The sequence below is a fragment of the Dendrobates tinctorius genome, unplaced genomic scaffold (assembly GCF_039654945.1).
Source record: "Dendrobates tinctorius isolate UK_male_01 unplaced genomic scaffold, ASM3965494v1 ptg000070l, whole genome shotgun sequence".
NCBI classification, from domain to species: Eukaryota; Metazoa; Chordata; class Amphibia; order Anura; family Dendrobatidae; genus Dendrobates; species Dendrobates tinctorius.
The window spans coordinates 24,794,815-24,812,858 of record NW_027361738.1 but is presented as its reverse complement, the minus strand read 5'-3'; the positions used below and the strand labels follow the sequence as shown (position 1 = coordinate 24,812,858).

The 18,044-nt window shown below is 44.2% G+C and overlaps 1 protein-coding gene across 1 annotated transcript in view; it reads right to left on the bottom strand.

Annotated features, from left to right (window-relative positions):
- The window catches only part of DNAH11 (dynein axonemal heavy chain 11), a 395,178-nt gene that overhangs the window by 219,481 nt on the left and 157,653 nt on the right, over window positions 1–18,044 (bottom strand). The window contains exon 30 of the mRNA XM_073581471.1: window positions 1,219–1,359. Coding sequence (XP_073437572.1) covers window positions 1,219–1,359 — 141 coding nt within the window. The remainder of the gene's footprint in view (window positions 1–1,218; window positions 1,360–18,044) is intronic.

The following is an 18,044-nucleotide window of genomic DNA, read 5'->3' as shown; positions in this document are numbered from 1 at the left end:
AGGTTTGGAAATAGAAAAAGTGTTTCCAAGATTTTACTTTAAAATTTATTAGAAAAATGTGACTGTAATTAACATGCAGAAAGGAGCCTACACTATACTCAGGGGTGGACTACGCAAAAGAGCAGGAGGGCAATGTGACCTTTTCCCAGAATATGTTTATGACTGGAATGTCTTCATATAATTTTATTGGTTAAGGAGGATGCCCAGAGGCCACGGACCCTATGGCTTTTGAAGCTGCTCACCATCTTAATACACTGAAGGCCACATAGAGGTAGGTAGCGACTGCTGTGCTGCAGTAGGCAGCACTCACTGATGGCAGTGTGCGTGTGCAGGGGGTTACTTTGTGTTTCCAGTTGCGGATCTGCCAACCGAGAAGTATTGCTCACCCCTACCTAATTGCATGCCAATAACACTGGGGCTGGTATTGCCAGCAGTAATTCAGGCTCTGCAAGCTGGTCAGCATATATACAGATTTAGTTCTATATATCTCAAAGAGAGCATATTTTGTGTATGGATAGGCCCTCCTATGTATGTGAATATATACAGTATGTAAAAATGTGCCTATGTGTATGTGCAAAAGAGCATTCATGATTGTGTGTATGTGTAGAGCGCACCTATGTGTGATGAATATAGGTATGTGGATTGCAGTCACGTATATGTTTCCCTGAAATACTATGGCACGTCAGTGGTTAGCACTGATGCTCTACAGCGTTGGGTCCTGGATTCAAATCTCCTATGAATTTGTATGTTCTCCCTGTGTTTGCATGGGTTTCGTCCGGGTTCTCCGGTTTCCACCCACACTCCAAACACATACTGCTAGGGAATGTAGATTGTGAGTCCCAATGGGGACAATGATGATAATGTCTGTACACTGCTGCAGTATAGGACAAGTGAGTAATGTAAATAAATACAAATATACAATACATTTTATGAGCAGGGCAATAATCCAAACGCTATACAAAAAGCATTTTGATGAAAAAAAAAATTCTGGGTGCTGTCTCTATGGTATGCTGGACTCATGAAAGATCTCACTTTTATAGAGCTTAGAAGTAGGGCTGAGAGAAAAGTCTCCTGAAGCCAGTCACCCATCTTGGAAGTTGTGTTTTGGATTTTCCCCTGAAATTCAGCTTAGAGATTGGTGGTTTCCTTACTTATTACCAAAGTAATCTCTAATCAGATCTCATATATGATCATACAGATACACAATTTTATATTCACCTGTCCTCTACACTGGCAGGCCACACTGAACGGGACAAACTCCTTCTCTTTGCTGTACATTCCAGTTGCCTCGTTTTCAATTTGCTCTCGGAACTTGAGATCAGCAATGTTGTCAAAAAGTTTTGCCAAATGTCGGGTCACCTGAAAAAAAAAATATATATATATGTGTAGTACATCTGAAATATTTCAGTATTGAACATTCTAACACCTAATATAGTATAAATGTCTGTGCACACCACCATATTACCACTCCAGTTAGAGCAGTCCAACAACGTGCATGTTTAATAACAAAGTGCAAATGCAAAAGACAAATCATATTTCTACCTAACATCTTTAATGATAGATTTTCTTTTCTAGGTCACTTTCATAGGACATTCTACTAAATTACATCTGGCAGAAATGTCCTCGGGGACTGTAAAGCAAAGGCCGCTGGTTAAACAGAACTGTAGTAGTTAATCCTGCATCCTTGGAGCTAGGACAAGTTGCTGGACATATCATACAGGATGCAATGTTGTATATCACACAGCTAAAGTTTTGCAGCCTGCAATCATCACTATGTAGAGCTTAGGAACTGCTTATACATTTAATTTAAAGTGTTATTTCAGTCTTACAAAGTTAGCATAAGAAAGGAAACTTGTGAACATTGGGGGTCTGATCCCTGGGACCCCCACAGATAGAGCTCTGAAATGCCTCATCTGCATGAATTGATGTCCACGTCTGTGTGCCACTGCAGTAATCAGCAATCACTGGCAGTCCTATAGACAATTGATAGAGTAGCAGTGGACGTTAGTCTATATAAAAGACACAATCATTTGTTACATGGGAGTAAAGGCCCTTTTACATTTAGCGATGCACCAGCGATCCCGACCATGATATGACCTGGTCAGGATCGCTGGTGCATCGCTAAATGGTCGCTAGTGAGCTGCCACACAGGCAGATCTCACAGCGATACAGCAGCGATACAGTGGACGATACTTAACTTTCAGACGCGGCGATCCTGACGTCCTCCCGCCCGCCTCCACATGTCGCTCGTCGGCGCCACAGGAAGCGCCCGACGAGAAATGGAGCCTGCCGATCTTGCGCAATCAGCGATGGACAGCGGGGGAGCCGGTCGGAGGCAATTATCACCTAAGCAATACTAAGGAAATGCTGAAAACATGATCTGTTGGTGGGCCTTGAAGACTGGAGTTGGGGAACCCTGTTCTACAGGATGGTAGGGAAGGAGACAGTAGGTTGGGGGGTTGCAGCAGCTCTGGTGATGGTGAAGTGGTAGCTCTGGTGGTGGTGAGGAGGTAGCGTGGTCATTGCAGGCTGTAAGCTTTCTTGAAGAGGTGGGTTTTCAAGTTCCATCTGAAGGATCCGAATGTGGTTAACAGTTGTATATGTTGGGGCAAGGAATTCCAGAGGATGGGGGCTATTCGGGAGAAGTCTTGAAGGCGATTAGGAGAGGAGAGAATAAGTGTGGAGGAGAGGAGGTCTTGGGAGGACCAGATAAATCAGGAGATTAGCTCAGAGATATATGGAGGAGACAGGTTATTGATGGCTTTGTAGGTCAGTGTTAGTAGTTTGAACTGGATACGCTGTGGGAATGGGAGCCAGTGAAGAGATTTGCAGAGGGGAGTAGTGAGGAGAAAAATGAATTAGTCGGGCAACAGAGTTAAGAATGGACTGGAGAAGTGCGAGAGTGTTAGCTATGTGTTCTTCCTCCAGTAGATGTTTACAGCCAGAAAAGATCCACAAAACATTAAAGGGAATCTGTCACCTCTTTTTTGAGATATCATATAATGATATCATTCAATTGTTTGTCACATAAGGATTCTCTTAGTACTTTTGCTTCCCCCTGACCCCGCACCTTTCATGCATAAATACCTTTTTTATATCGGTTCAGATGTATGTAAACTGCCGCTGTCCGGTCCGCTGGGCGGGGCTTATTCAACTGCTCCCCCCCCTCCCTGTCTTGCTCTACGCATTTCTTCTTGTGTAGAGCAAGACAGGGAGGGGGGGAGCAGTTGAATAAGCCTCGCCCATCGGACCGGACCGTTGCAGTTTACATACATCTGAACCGATATAAAAAAGGTATTTATGCATGAAAGGTGCGGGGTCAAGGGGAAGCAAAAGTACTAAGAGAATCCTTATGTGACACACAATTGAATTATATGATATCTCAAAAAGGGATGACAGATTCCCTTTAATGGTTTTGGTGTCCGCCTGGAGTCCTAGACTTGTGGGGGAACCTATTACAGGCCACACTGCACACCATCTTAATACAAGGTAGGTTGTGTAGGCTGCCTAGATATACTCACTGTTAGCAGGTGTATAGGTATCTGTTTTGTGTGCTGGAGTTCCATACAAGGAGCAGAACAGATTTAAAGACAATCTCTCAGTAGGATCCTAAGCAGCTTCCTAAGCTGTTTCTATTGGCATGTAGGTCATATGAAGCTGAATAAAAGTATATCTTGATATCTGTGATCTGATGTTATATTCCCGAGATTCACTTTTTTCTTAATAAACAAGCTGTTATGATCTACAGTATGGCCTGGACACCGATCTCCCTGAGAATCTGCCTCCAGAACTTTAAATGAAAGGGGGTGTTACCAGTGTGAGACTTGTAATGACTGACAGTCTACTCTCCTGATCAACATGTCTCACACTGGCAATGCCCCCTTTCATTTAAGGTAACCTATGAAGGTAGATTCTTGGAGAGAGCTACATCCAGCCCATAGATCTTAACAATTCATTTACATGTTATGAAAAACGTGGATTTCTGTGGAGTAAAACTTTGAAATGCAGAAATCAAGTTATCATTTTACTCAGCTTCCTATCGCCTGCATGCCCGTATAGACGGCTTATAAGGGTTGACACTACTGACACATTTGTAGGAGAAGGAGTCCCCGCTGTGTATCCGGGCCGGAACCAAGGGGGCCGTCATCAAGGTTCCTAGGGAGACTGTTTCCGGGAGACACAATTGGGGGATGGACCGCAGAGACTTCTAGAATGGTTGGGGGAGGAGCTACTATAAAAGGGGCTGAGGACACCAGCAAGAGTCAGTCGACGCAGCAGGAGAGGAGAAGTGAGGAAGCCAGAGGGCGCCAGAGAGCCAGAGTGAGAGCCAAAACCAGAGCAAGGAGAGCAGAGCAGCGACTGAAGGGAGACTCACCACTAACAGAAGGGAGACGCCACCGAGCCGTCCAAAGGAGAGACACTGCCAGGCTCCGCCCCGCGGGTGTGGCCTGTCCGCTGCCGCCACCGCCCGACTCCATCCTGCGGGTGCGGCCTGACCGCTCCCGCCTGCGGCAGCTGACACCCGACTCCACCCTGCGGGTGCAGCCCGACCGCTCCCGCCCACGGCAGCCAACGTCCAACTCCACCCCGTGGGTGCAGCAAGTCCGCTGCCGCCACCCCACTCCAGCCCGCAGTTGCAGCCTGTCTGCTGCCACCTGCGGCCCCCGTAGCTCGGCTCCGGCCTGTGGCCTACGCCGTCCAGACCCCGGGCAACGCCGTCCCACCTCTGCCGGGAGGTGCGACGCAAAGGAACTCTTCAGGGGCCTGCTGTGCCCCCACTTTGCCGGGGCGTAGGAACGCCCAAAGTCTCCGCCAAATCCTCATCGGCTGGGCCCAGCGGCAGATACGCTGAAGCGTCATCGACCATCGCTCTGCCGGACGTCGGAGAGGATAAGTGACACGTTGCAGTTAACATTCTGGACCAGTAGTCGGCCATACCTGACCGGTCTTTGCCGGGTTAGTCATGTTTGTGTTACCAGTGTATTCTTGTTTTGATCCCTGCGAGGATAACTGCTGTTAGCTTGTTTGGTTACTCAAGATAGCCCCTATAGGCATCTATATTTATATAAAAGTTACATCTTAAAGTTCATCCCGTCTCCCGTCTCGTCACTGCATCCCGCGTACCTGCGATTACTACACATTCCCTTTAATTTTGCTATGAATGTAAAAATATGAGTACATCTGTGTCTAAGGCCTACTTCACAAGTCCTGATATTTCCAGTACCGGAAAAAATGGTATCGGAGATCAGTGTCCATGTGTCTAAGGCCGGGATCACACTACCGTGTGTGATGCAAGAAACTCGCATGAGTCTCTCTCATCAACACCCGGCGCTGCTGCCAACACTCAGGACCGGAGCTGCGGCTGCACCGCCATGTGTTGATGTGAGAGACTCGTGTGAGTTTCTTGCATCAAACATGGTAGTGTGATCCCAGCTTAATACTTGTGACACACATGTGGCAACCATGTGCCGCATCAGTACCACAGGCACCGACACCAGGGAAGAAGAGGTACAGTAAGCTCTGTTCCCCAACGCCGGGTGCTGAAGACTGCTCTCATCATTCTCCCCTGCTCAGCTGGCGATCAGCGCGTCTTATAGATGTCTCTCCATTACTAAGCCATAGGCTTGATGTCACTAGACAATACAAAGGTGACATCAACCCCACAAATGTAAACCCCACTTGCCACCGCTACAGGGCAAGTGGGAAGAGTCAGGCAAAGTGCCAGAACTGGATAGGTGATAATTTCTTACATACTGGTTTAAACTTTGCATAAAAATAACCGAGACATACAGAAGCTGTGTCACATTTATCACAGCACACACTATCTACATTTTGTGCATTGAACTTGCTATGTAAGACACATGTACTGTATTTATGTCACCTCCTGGCTTGCTTACTTCACACTAGTATCTTGCACCAAAATAATGATACACACCATTAATAAATCTGGAACATTTTAAAGCTGCTTGTAGACATGCCCCATTGTTAGACACTTTTCAAAACTGTTTATTGAGCACTAAAAAGTGTATAGTCGTAGAAATTTTGCTTTAAAACTAAAGATAGGATCATTTCACTGTCCACATTACAGTCTGCTGCAAAAATAAAACGTGACCGATTTCTATGGACAGTGAAATCTCCTTTTCCCTTAGTCAGCTCTGAGGCCTTGTGTCTTTGTCAGTTTTCATAAAGGTGATCATTCCAGCAATTATCTTTGTTCATCTGCTGTATGAATTGGTGAAATATTTAACTTTAATCAAAGATCTAACACACCATAATAATAGTTTTGATTTCTATGGCGCCAACATATTCGGCAGTGCTTTACATTTCAGAGGAGACTTGTACAGACAATAAAAATATAACAGAGTAACACATAGTTTAACAGATACCAAGAAGAGTGAGGGCCCTGCTCACAAGTTACAATCTCTGAGGAAATAGGGGAGACACGAAAGGTAAATGGTAAAAAGTGCTTGTATTGTACGGTCCAGCCATCAATGTAATAAATAGAGTGTTCACATAATGGTGCATGTACCGGCTAGTATGTGTACAATACAGATAGAGAGGCCTATAGCGCATAGAGGATGTGTAAATAGATGCTGAGGATGGACCAGATTTGGAAGAAAATTTTGTATGGGCAAAATTGGAATAGTTACATAAGTTAGGTGAGGCGATAGGCCAGTCTAAAGAAATGCATTATTACGGCAAACTTAAAACGGAAAGGATTGGAAATTAATCAAATTGTCCGGGGTAGTGCTCCAGAAAATTGGTGCAGCTCCAAGAAAAGTCTTGGAGATGGGAGTGGTAGGTTCAGATTATTGAGGTCTTAGGTCATTAGTAGAACAGAGGGCACGGGTAGGATGGTAGATTGAGATGAGGGAAAATTTTTAGGGTGGTGCAGAACTGTGGAGTGCTATGTGGATGAGAGTGATAAGTTTATATTCAACTGTGTAGCAGATGGACAATCAGTGCAATGACTGGCACAGAGTAGAGACATCGGTGTAGTGGTTAGAGAGAATTATGATCCTGGCCCATCATTACACAAAATTCTAAAAGGATATATAATGGTTGGTAAAGTAAATATATTTTAGTTTGCACGTGAGTTAAATCGTTAAATATTATTCCCATGTTAATGTAGACCTTGCATTCCCCAAATTAGTTATTCATTGAGGCAGATTTGTGGCGCAATTTACCTCAAATTATCTGATGCACATGCCTTGTACCACGTTTATAAAGTCGAAGTATATTGAGTCCAAATTTACAGCAAAACTTTCATGCATATTATCACAAAGTAAGCCAACTAACAGTGTAAAGAGACTAAACAATCTAAAGATGCACCAAACTTATCAGATAACATGAGACACTATAACATATTTGGCACAAACTTAGACTGTAATGTGTAAATTCACACTGCACAAAAATTAGGCTGGTTTATTCAATCTTCCCTATTGTCTTTCTCTCTGTATAAAGAGAGTTTGTCAGCACAAAGTGACTGTCCAAACCAAGCACAGGCACCCGATGCACCCGACTTTCTCTTGATTTACAGCTCTGGCTTTATAGGAATCAGAAGAAATTGGAGATAGAAAACAAGTAGGTAGGAAGATGCAGTAAACTGTTCAGCCATGCAAAGTGTGCACCAAGAGCCTGTGCTTGGTTTGAACAGTCATTTTGTGCTGAAAAGCTCTCTACAAGAAAAACAGCAGGGAGTGTGTAGCTTGCTAAGATGTATTTTATATATCACTAGCTGAAGAGCATATATAATTTATATATATATATTTATATATATGGCTGAGTGTACAGCCCCACCCACTCCGCATAACCACATTCACTATAATATCCCACATCATCCAGTCAGCCAGAGCCACCGGACTACTACCCCTAATATCCCACATCACCCCGTCAGCCAGAGCCATCGGACTACTACCCCTAATATCCCACATCATCCCATCAGCCAGAGCCACCAGACTACTACCACCAATATCCCACATCATCCCGTCAGCCAGAGCCATCGGACTACTACCTCTAATAACCCACATCATCCCGTCACCCAGAGCCACCAGACAACTACCACTAATATCCCACATCATCCGTCAGAGCCACCGGACTACTACCCCTAATATCCCACATCATCCCATCAGCCAGAGCCACCAGACTACTACCACCAATATCCCACATCATCCCGTCAGCCAGAGCCATCGGACTACTACCTCTAATAACCCACATCATCCCGTCACCCAGAGCCACCAGACAACTACCACTAATATCCCACATCATCCGTCAGAGCCACCGGACTACTACCCCTAATATCCCACATCATCCCATCAGCCAGAGCCACCAGACTACTACCACCAATAACCCACATCATCCCGTCAGCCAGAGTCATCGGACTACTACCTCTAATATCCCACATCATCCTGTCAGAACCACCGGACTACTACCCCTAATATCCCAGATCACCCCGTCAGAGCCAACATTGTCAGGATGGCACTGTTAAACCGATTAAAATGATACCTGGGTTGGAGAAATCAGTCTTGTGGGTTTTTTTTAAATCTGTGTTTGAATTTTTAAGTTAATGAGATGCTTCATGCCAGACAAAAAGAAGTTCCTGATTCGGGGATCCCCCTGCAGTTTGTGACAGAGGGTGGTCTGTGTCGGCACAGTAATAAATTGTGTAATTTCCAGCTTTACAGAAGGACAATAGCACCATAAAATAATAGGCCTCAGTTACAACAACTGACTACAAGGAAAACTGTTGCTCATAGCAACCAATCACAGCTCAGCATCTTTTAAACAGCTGTTGTGAAATGAAGAATGCTTAGTGATTGGTTGGGGCTATGTGGAGTGAGCTTGGCTGATACACACATGCTGTTGCTCATAGCAACCAATCACAGCTCAGCTTCTTTTAAACAGCTCTGGTGAAATGAAAGATGCTTCGTGATTGGTTGGTGATACACACACATACATACTTACATTCACTTTTATATATATAGATTTACATTGTCTGTTGACTTTATTTAAAGAGTCATCATTCATTTGAGATATTACTACAGAAAGAATTTCAAGTCATTATCATGAAAGGTAGAACAGAAATCCTGTCCAGTATTAGTGTTGGATTCAGTCTTACCCTACATTTCTGAACAGCTGGAATACAGATATTTCTCAAACCAACAAATTTTGTCTAAACAGAGAGTTAGGGGTCTCTACTCCCATGGCGTTAAACAGCTATTGATCTGATCGGCTATGTTTGCCACTTGGTGTTCGTTTAATAGCCTGTTTAGAGAGGTCGATGAGCACAGAACGATCAATCACATCATAGGTTGTCATTGTCCTAACGATATGCTGTCGATAACGATTATTTTTTTAAGAATTCCAAAAGATAATTTATTTTTTTTAAACTCTTTTTTTGAAAGACTCCACAAATTAATACAACAAGCATATAACATTGCAGTATAGAATTTGGATCAGTCATATAATCACCATCCACAGTAGATATGAAAGCATACTTTCAATAATAAAGTAAACAAGCAAAACAAATAAAGTATGACATTTCTACAAAGCATTGCACCATCAAACCAACAGGTTCTTTGTCAGAGTGTGAGTCTGTAAATTTATCCAAATTATAAAAGACACTTATTCCTAAGATCACTCGTAGCATCACTTTAATGCACTGAAGAAGGTATACTTCAGGGGTTATACTGCAAGATTAATGAGGTTATAGCATTAGGGGCCAGATGTGTCAAGGGTGAGTCACACCATCTTACTCAAATCCCGTGAAATTTCTGGGAATGCAGAAAAGGATTTCCAGTTTGTCAAGGAGTGCTTCCGGCTGATTCATTAATTACTCCGAATATTTCAAGGAATATCCAGTTTATTATTAGACATAAAAACACAACGCGTTTTGGCTATACATAAAATTAGCCTACATCAGGTAAAATCCTGATGAAGGTTAATTTTATGTATAGCCGAAACACATTGTGTTTTTATGTCTAATAATAAACTGGAAATCCTTTTCTGCATTCTCTGATGAATCTCCTACAAGGTAGTTCGCTCCACCTGTTTTGAGCTGCAGGCCAGCAGATCCAGACAATTACTCCAGTATCCAAACACAGGGTTATACGCTGAGCAACAAGAGACCAAAAAGGTGAGAAGAATTTTTTATTTCTATCTGACATAATTAAAATTCTGCACTTAGATCTGCGCCCCCTTCTTTTTCTGGATATTCCTTGAAATACTCAGAGTAATTAATGAATCAGCCGGAAGCGCTCCTTGACAAACTGGAAATCTTTTTCTGCGTGAAATTTCTGGGGGCATCCTCTATGCTTGTATAATATATTTTCATATGGAACCATGTCATTCACTAACTTCTTCCACTGCCGAATTGAAGACTTCCCGCCCATCCATCTCAATGCTATCGCCTTTCTGGCCATAAATAGAACTTCCCGGAGAAATATTCTATCATAATGAGTCCACATTTCCTCATTCACTACACCCAGAATACATAACTCTGGGCAACATTCAATCGGTATTCCAAGTATCCTCTCCAAAGTAGCTATTACATCATTCCAATATCTTCTCATAATTCTACAGATCCAAATGAGATGCCAGAAATCCGCACCCACTTCCCCAGGATTATCCCATATACGAGTCTCCCCCACTTGATCAGCAAACTGTACAGTATGCTTACTCTCTCACCAAACCTGTATTGCTAAATTATGTGCAAACAGCAAGCCCTGAGATGGTCTATATGAACCCTCCAATATTGCCCATGGCGTGTGTCCTTCCAGAAAGTGTATGAGATGAGATTCTGCATTGTTGAGTCCATCTTGAATTAACCAACACTTTAGGTAACGTAATTGACCAGCTAGATCAGGGTTCCCCAACTCCATTCCTCAAGCCCCACCAACAGATCTCAGGATTTCCTTGGTATTGCTCAGGTGATAATTGCATCAGCTGTCCAATACAAAGGAAATCCTGAAAACATGATCTGTTGGTGAGCCTTGAGGACTGGAGTTGGGGAACCCTGAGTTAGATAATATAAAAAGAGGTCGGGCACTGCGTATCCACCTTGTTTTTTAGGTCTCTGTAGGGAACTAATAATTACTTTAGGTCTGAATGAGCACCATATAAACGTTGCCATCAAACTATGCAGTTTCCTAAAGAAACCCTTAGGGATGTATGTTCTAGCATATATAAAGACTTTGGGAGAATTATCATTTTAATTAGTCCAATCCTACCCGCTACAGATAGGGGAAGCCGGGACCATATCCCAAACTTCTTCCTCATCATATCCCTAAGGTCTCCAATTGGGTTTTGATTGATTATAACACCCAAATATTTAAATTTGGATACTACTTGTAGACCACCAAAAGGTAATTTCACCGAATGAATGAGAATTTTTGCTCGTTAGTCCGGTGATCGGCAGCCTGTTTACACCACACAATTATCAGGAAATCAGAATTCTTAGAACATTCGTTCCTGACAATTGTACAGTATACATACACCCATTTTTTTCTGTTTGTGGTGGCACAGTGTAAATCTCGTGCATAATTATCTGACTGGAGATCAGAAGAATAAACAGGTCTTTAGTCCTCATATACTGCAAGTTGCCACATTAGGGCAAAAACCAGAACCCGAACGAGACTCCTCATTATCGACAGCCGCGTCACTGACACAGATGAAAACAACGCAATCCACTAAAGGAGCCTTTTTATTGCTTGATAAGACATGAGACATCAATGATCCTTAAGGCCCTGTCACACACAGCGAGATCGCCATCGAGATCGCTGATTTTGTGATGCCACAGCGAAATCGCTGTGTGTGACATGTATCAGCAACCGGCCCCCCTGCCGGGTATCGCTGATCGCGCTTGAACGTCCTGGGCCATTTTTTGATCGTTGGTCTCCTGCTGGCCAGCTGCGTGTGACAGTGAGAGACCAACGATCAGCGACGCTGGGAGCTGGTTTCCAATGTAAACAGCAGGCATCTAGGAGCCGCGCGGCTCTTAGATACCCGCTGTTTACCTTGGAAACGAGCTTGCTCGCTGGTCCTGATTGCCGGTGGGTTTCTCTATGTGACAGCTCACCAACGATCAGCTAACTATATCCCAGCGATCCCATCCACCTCGGATCGTTGGTGGGATCGCTGGGACATTGATGCGTGTAACGGGGCCTTTACTGTAGAAGTCTGAGGTCAGTTGCTCTCAGCATCACCAGGCACCAAGGGCCAGAAAACGCGGATTTTACATGCAGATGTGTATAATAACGACTTTGTATAAATAACTGTATATTGCTGTGGTTTTTGCAAAAGAAATGCAGCAAAATCCACAAGACAAAAGGGATGAAATCTTCGGTGAAAATACATTGACATACTGAGAAGTGACGGTCAATGTATGCCACAGATTTTCTCTCCAGCATCCAGATGCGATAACATGAAATCCCATCCACAGTACTGGTAATTTAGTACAAAACTGATGTTCCACCCAGGAAGTCTGTTATGAATGAGTCACCGTAGGAGGCAAAAACAGAAATACTAGCTAAGTCCAGAAAACCAGAGAAGTTGGCAGCTATCGGATTGCAGACCCCTGAACCCATCAACAACAACTAGCAGTAGCCGTGGGGGGCTGCTACGGTGCCCTAGACCCCTCGATCACAGCCGGAGAACTACATAGCCTAAAGACAGAAAGGGAAATCTAAACTGCCCCAGAGCAGACCCCAAAGCAATAGGCAGCCCCCAACATATAATGACGGTGAAGCAAGATGAAAAAACACTCACACAGATAGAAAGATAGGCTGAGCAAATGATGGGGCCCAAGCTAACTAAATAGGACAGGATAGAAAAGCTGCTGTCTGCAATCCGCCAAAACCCTCTCAAAACAAGAGCCAACAGACTGATAGGGAAAAAAGCCCTGAAGACGCTAGGCTTCAAAAAGACTATATCAGTACTCAGGTATTTTCTGAAGACAGAGCAAAAAGGAATTCAGCTCACCCAGCAGGGAAAGGCAGAAATCCAGAAAAACAAGGCAAAACGAAACCAAAACACAAATACAAAAAGCAGAGCAGAAAACTTAGTTTTTGAGGAGCAGGAATCAGACTGGTCTCCAAGAATTCCTCAGAGAAATCACCCGCAAGGCAGAAGGGCGTCGGCTGCCTTATATCCAGTCAGCAATTCCAGTCACCCAGTCATCATCATTCTGCTCAGGTGCTTTGTAATCAGCCTCACTACCCTTCTTCACCAGAAGAGGGAGTTCATCAGACCTCAATGGTGAAGGGGAAAATGAACTCACAACAGTACCTCCCCCTTGAGGAGGGGTCACCGAACCCTCATCCACGCCACCAGGGCGAACAGGGTGAGCCCGATGAAAGGCACGCACCAATCTTTTGGCATGAATATCAGAGGCAGAGACCCAGGAATTATCCTCCTGACCATAACCCTTCCACTTAACCAAATACTGGAGTCTCCTTCTAGCCAGACGGGAATCCAGTATCTTCTCTACCTCATATTCCATGTTACCTTCAACTAATACAGGGTCTGGAGGTGCCACCCCAGGAACAACTGGTTCAAGAAACCTCTTCAACAAGGACTTATGAAACACATTATGAATTTTAAATGTGACAGGAAGAGCCAAACGAAAAGAGACCGGATTAATAATCTCCAAAATCTTGTAAGGTCCAATAAATCTAGGCTTAAACTTAGGAGAAGCCACCTTCATAGCGATATTTTTTGATGATAACCAAACCATATCACCAACCTTAAACTGGGGACCAATGGTCCTATGTCGGTTGGAAAACCGCTGGGCCTTTTCCTGGGAGAGAGATAACTTATCCACCACTTGGTCCCAGATCTGGTGCATTCCCTCCACCACAGTGTCAACACCTGGGCAGGCAGAAGGCTCCACCTGCCCTGAAGAAAATCGAGGATGAAACCCAAAGTTACAAAAAAAAGGTGACATCAAAGTGGCAGAACTAGCTCTATTATTTAAAGCAAATTCGGCCAAGGGCAAAAATGAAACCCAATCATCCTGATCAGCGGAAATAAAACATCTCAAATACGACTCAAAGGTCTGGTTTGTTATCTCCGTCTGCCGATTGGTCTGAGGGTGAAAAGCAGAGGAGAAGGACAACTGAATTCCCAGCTTGAAACAGAAAGTCCTCCAAAATCTAGACACAAACTGAACTCCTCTGTCAGATACAATGTTCTCAGGAATCCCGTGCAAGCGAACCACCTGTTGCAAAAAACAGGGGCACCAACTCAGAGGAAGATGGCAACTTAGGGAGTGGTACAAGATGAACCATCTTAGAGAACCTATCACAAATCACCCAAATAACAGTCATTCTCTGAGAGACAGGCATATCAGAGATGAAATCCATTGAAATATGGGTCCATGGCCTCCTGGGAACCGGCAAAGGCATCAACAACCCACTAGAGCGAGAACAAGGTTTAGACCGGGAGCAAGTCCCACAGGACTGCACAAAATTCCTGACATCATGAGACAAGGCGGGCCACCAAAAAGACCGACTCACCAGATCTCTAGTACCAAAAATACCTGGATGACCAGCCAATGCAGAGCAATGAACTTCAGACATCACTCTCTTCTTCCACTGGTCAGGAACATACAACTTTCCACTGGGACAACGCTCCGGTTTGTCCTCCTGGAACTGTTCCAGAGCATGTCTCAAATCGGGTGAGATGGCAGAAAGAACTACCCATTCGCCTAAGATGGTAGCAGGCTTGGTCACCACAGGAGAATCAGCAAAGAAGCTCCTAGAGAGGGCATCTGCCTTGACATTCTTAGTGCCAGGAAGAAAAGAGACCACAAAATCAAAACGTGTAAAAAACAAGGCCCACCTAGCCTGTCTAGGGTTCAAGCGTTTGGCCGACTCCAGGTAAATCAAATTCTTGTGGTCAGTGAGGACCACGACTTGGTGTTTAGCTCCCTCCAACCAATGTCTCCACTCCTCAAATGCCCATTTCATGGCTAACAGTTCCCGATTCCCCACATCATAGTTACGTTCAGATGGAGAGAACTTTCGGGAAAAGAAAGCACAGGGATTCATTTTAGATGTTACAGGATCCTTTTGGGACAAAACAGCTCCTGCACCAATCTCAGAAACATCCACCTCTACCTGGAACGGGAGTGACACATCAGGTTGCCGCAAAACCGGGGCAGAAGTGAATCTTCGCTTCAGCTCCTGAGAGGAAGAAACTGCCTCCGGAGACCAATTCAACACATCAGCACCCTTCTTAGTCAGATCAGTCAATGGCTTGGCAATACTAGAAAATTTTGCTATAAATTTCCGATAAAAATTAGCAAAACCCAAAAACTTCTGGAGGGCCTTCAAAGAAGTGGGCTGAACCCAATCATAAATGGCCTGTACCTTGGCCGGGTCCATTTCAATAGTTGACGGAGACAAAATAAATCCCAAAAATGAAATCCTCTGTACCCCAAAAAGGCATTTCGATCCTTTGACATACAGGGAATTCTCCCTCAAGATCCGGAACACAGTCCGAACATGTTCCACATGAGAATCCCAATCCTTAGAGAAGATCAAAATATCATCCAGATAGATAATCAAAAATTTATCTACAAAGTCTCGGAAAATGTCGTTCATGAAGCACTGGAAGACAGAAGGGGCATTAGTGAGCCCAAAAGGCATCACCAGGTACTCAAAATGTCCCTCCGGAGTATTAAACGCCATCTTCCATTCATCCCCATGCTTAATGCGGATAAGATTATACGCCCCCCTGAGGTCAAGCTTGGTAAACCAGCAAGCACCTTTAACTCTGGAGAATAGATCCGAAATCAGGGGTAATGGATACTGATATTTAATAGTAATTTTGTTGAGGGCACGATAATCAATACAAGGCCTTAATGAACCATCCTTTTTGGCCACGAAAAAAAAAACCGCCACCTAAGGGTGAAGAGGATGGTCTAATATGACCCTTCTCCAACGCCTCCTTAATATTGGATCGCATAGCCTCGTGCTCGGGTACAGATAAATTGAAGAGCCTTGGGAAATTTACACCCCGGGCTCAGTTTAATTGCACAGTCATAACTCCTATGAGGAGGCAAAGACGCAGACTCATTCTCACTAAATACATCATAAAAGTCCGCCAAATAGTCAGGAACATCATGCGACTGAGGAGAGGTGGAAAAAAACGGAGCCTCACTAAGGGCACACCGACAACCCCAACTCACCACAGACACAGATTTCCAATCCACAACTGGATTATGAATTTGCAACCAGGGAAACCCCAGAACAATGGTATCATGCAAATTATGCAACACCAAAAATCTGCAATTTTCTTGATGGTCTGGGGCGACCCGCATTACCACCTGGGTCCAAAACTGAGGTTTATTTTTCGCCAAAGGAGTAGCATCAATCCCCCTCAAAGGGATAGGCGTCCGCAGGGGTGTCATCGGAAATCCACAATGTTTAGCAAAATCCAAGTCCATTAGGTTCAGGGCTGCTCCCGAATCCACAAAAGCCTTGGCAGAAAATGTGGACAGGGAGCAGATCAGAGTAATTGCCAGAAGAAACTTAGGTTGAACACCACCCACAGAAAACGTGTGTGCAAAACGTTTCTCTCGTTTAGGACAGACAGAAATAATATGCGAGGCATCTCCACAAAAAAAAACCACAGCTTATTACGCCTTCTGAACTCCTGACGCTGCTCTCTGGACAAAACTCTATCACATTGCATAGGTTCAGACACTTGATCAACAGGTGGCAACACCTCTCGTGCAGTCCTGCGTTCACGTAAACGCCGATCAACCTGAATGGCTAATGACATAGAATTGTTAAGACCAGAGGGAACAGGAAATCCCACCATAGTATCTTTTACGGCTTCTGATAAACCCTTCCGAAAGAGAGCTGCCAAGGCATTATCATTCCAGGTAGAAAGGACCGCCCACTTTCGGAATTTTTGACAGTACAATTCTGCAGAATCTCGACCCTGGCTCAATGCCAACAGGGTCTTTTCAGCCTGATCAATAGCATTAGGTTCGTCATTAGTGTTGAGCGATACCGTCCAATACTTAAAAGTATCGGATCGGAATGGATCGGCCGATCTAAAAAAAATATCGGGTATCGCAGATTCCGATACCAGAAGTCCCATTCAAGTCTATGGGACTTCCGGTATCGGAATAAGAAAAACCCTATTTTTGCCTTGTACAGCCTCTCTGGGGTCTGTACGGGCCTTTCGGGGGGCTGTGCCGGCCTGCCGGGGGTCTGTGCCGACTGCCCGGGGGTCTGTGCGGACTGCCGGGGGTCTGTACCGGCCTGCCGGGGGGCTGTGCTGGCCTGCCGGTGGTCTGTGCAGGCTCCGGGGGTCTGTGCCGACTGCCCGGGGGTCTGTGCGGCCTGCCGGGGGGCTGTGCTGACTGCCAGGGGTCTGTGCAGGCTCCGGGGGTCTGTGCAGGCATCGTCCGATGGGACTACAATTCCCATCGGGTGATGCCTGCTACCATGACAGTGATTGACACATTAGCCAATGATGGAACAGTAGTAGTCCCATCATCCGGCTAATGTGTTGAATGTAAAAAAAAAAAAAAATACATACTACATACATACTACATGCTAGATACATACTACATACATGCTACATGCATACTACATGCATGCAACATACATACATACTACATATATACCACATGCATGCAACATACATACAACATATATACTACATATATACTTCATGCATGCAACATGCATACTACATATATACTACACATATACTACATGTAACATACATACTACATATATACTACATGCTACATACATGCAACATACATACTACATACTTGCTACATACATGCTACATACATGCTACATACATACTACATACAACATATATACTACATGCATGCTACATACATGCAACATACATACTACATACATACAACATATATACTACATGCATACTACATACATACTACATACATGCTACATACATACTACATACATACAACATATATACTACATGCATGCAACAGACATACAACATATATACTACATGCATGCAACATACATATATACTACATACAATACATA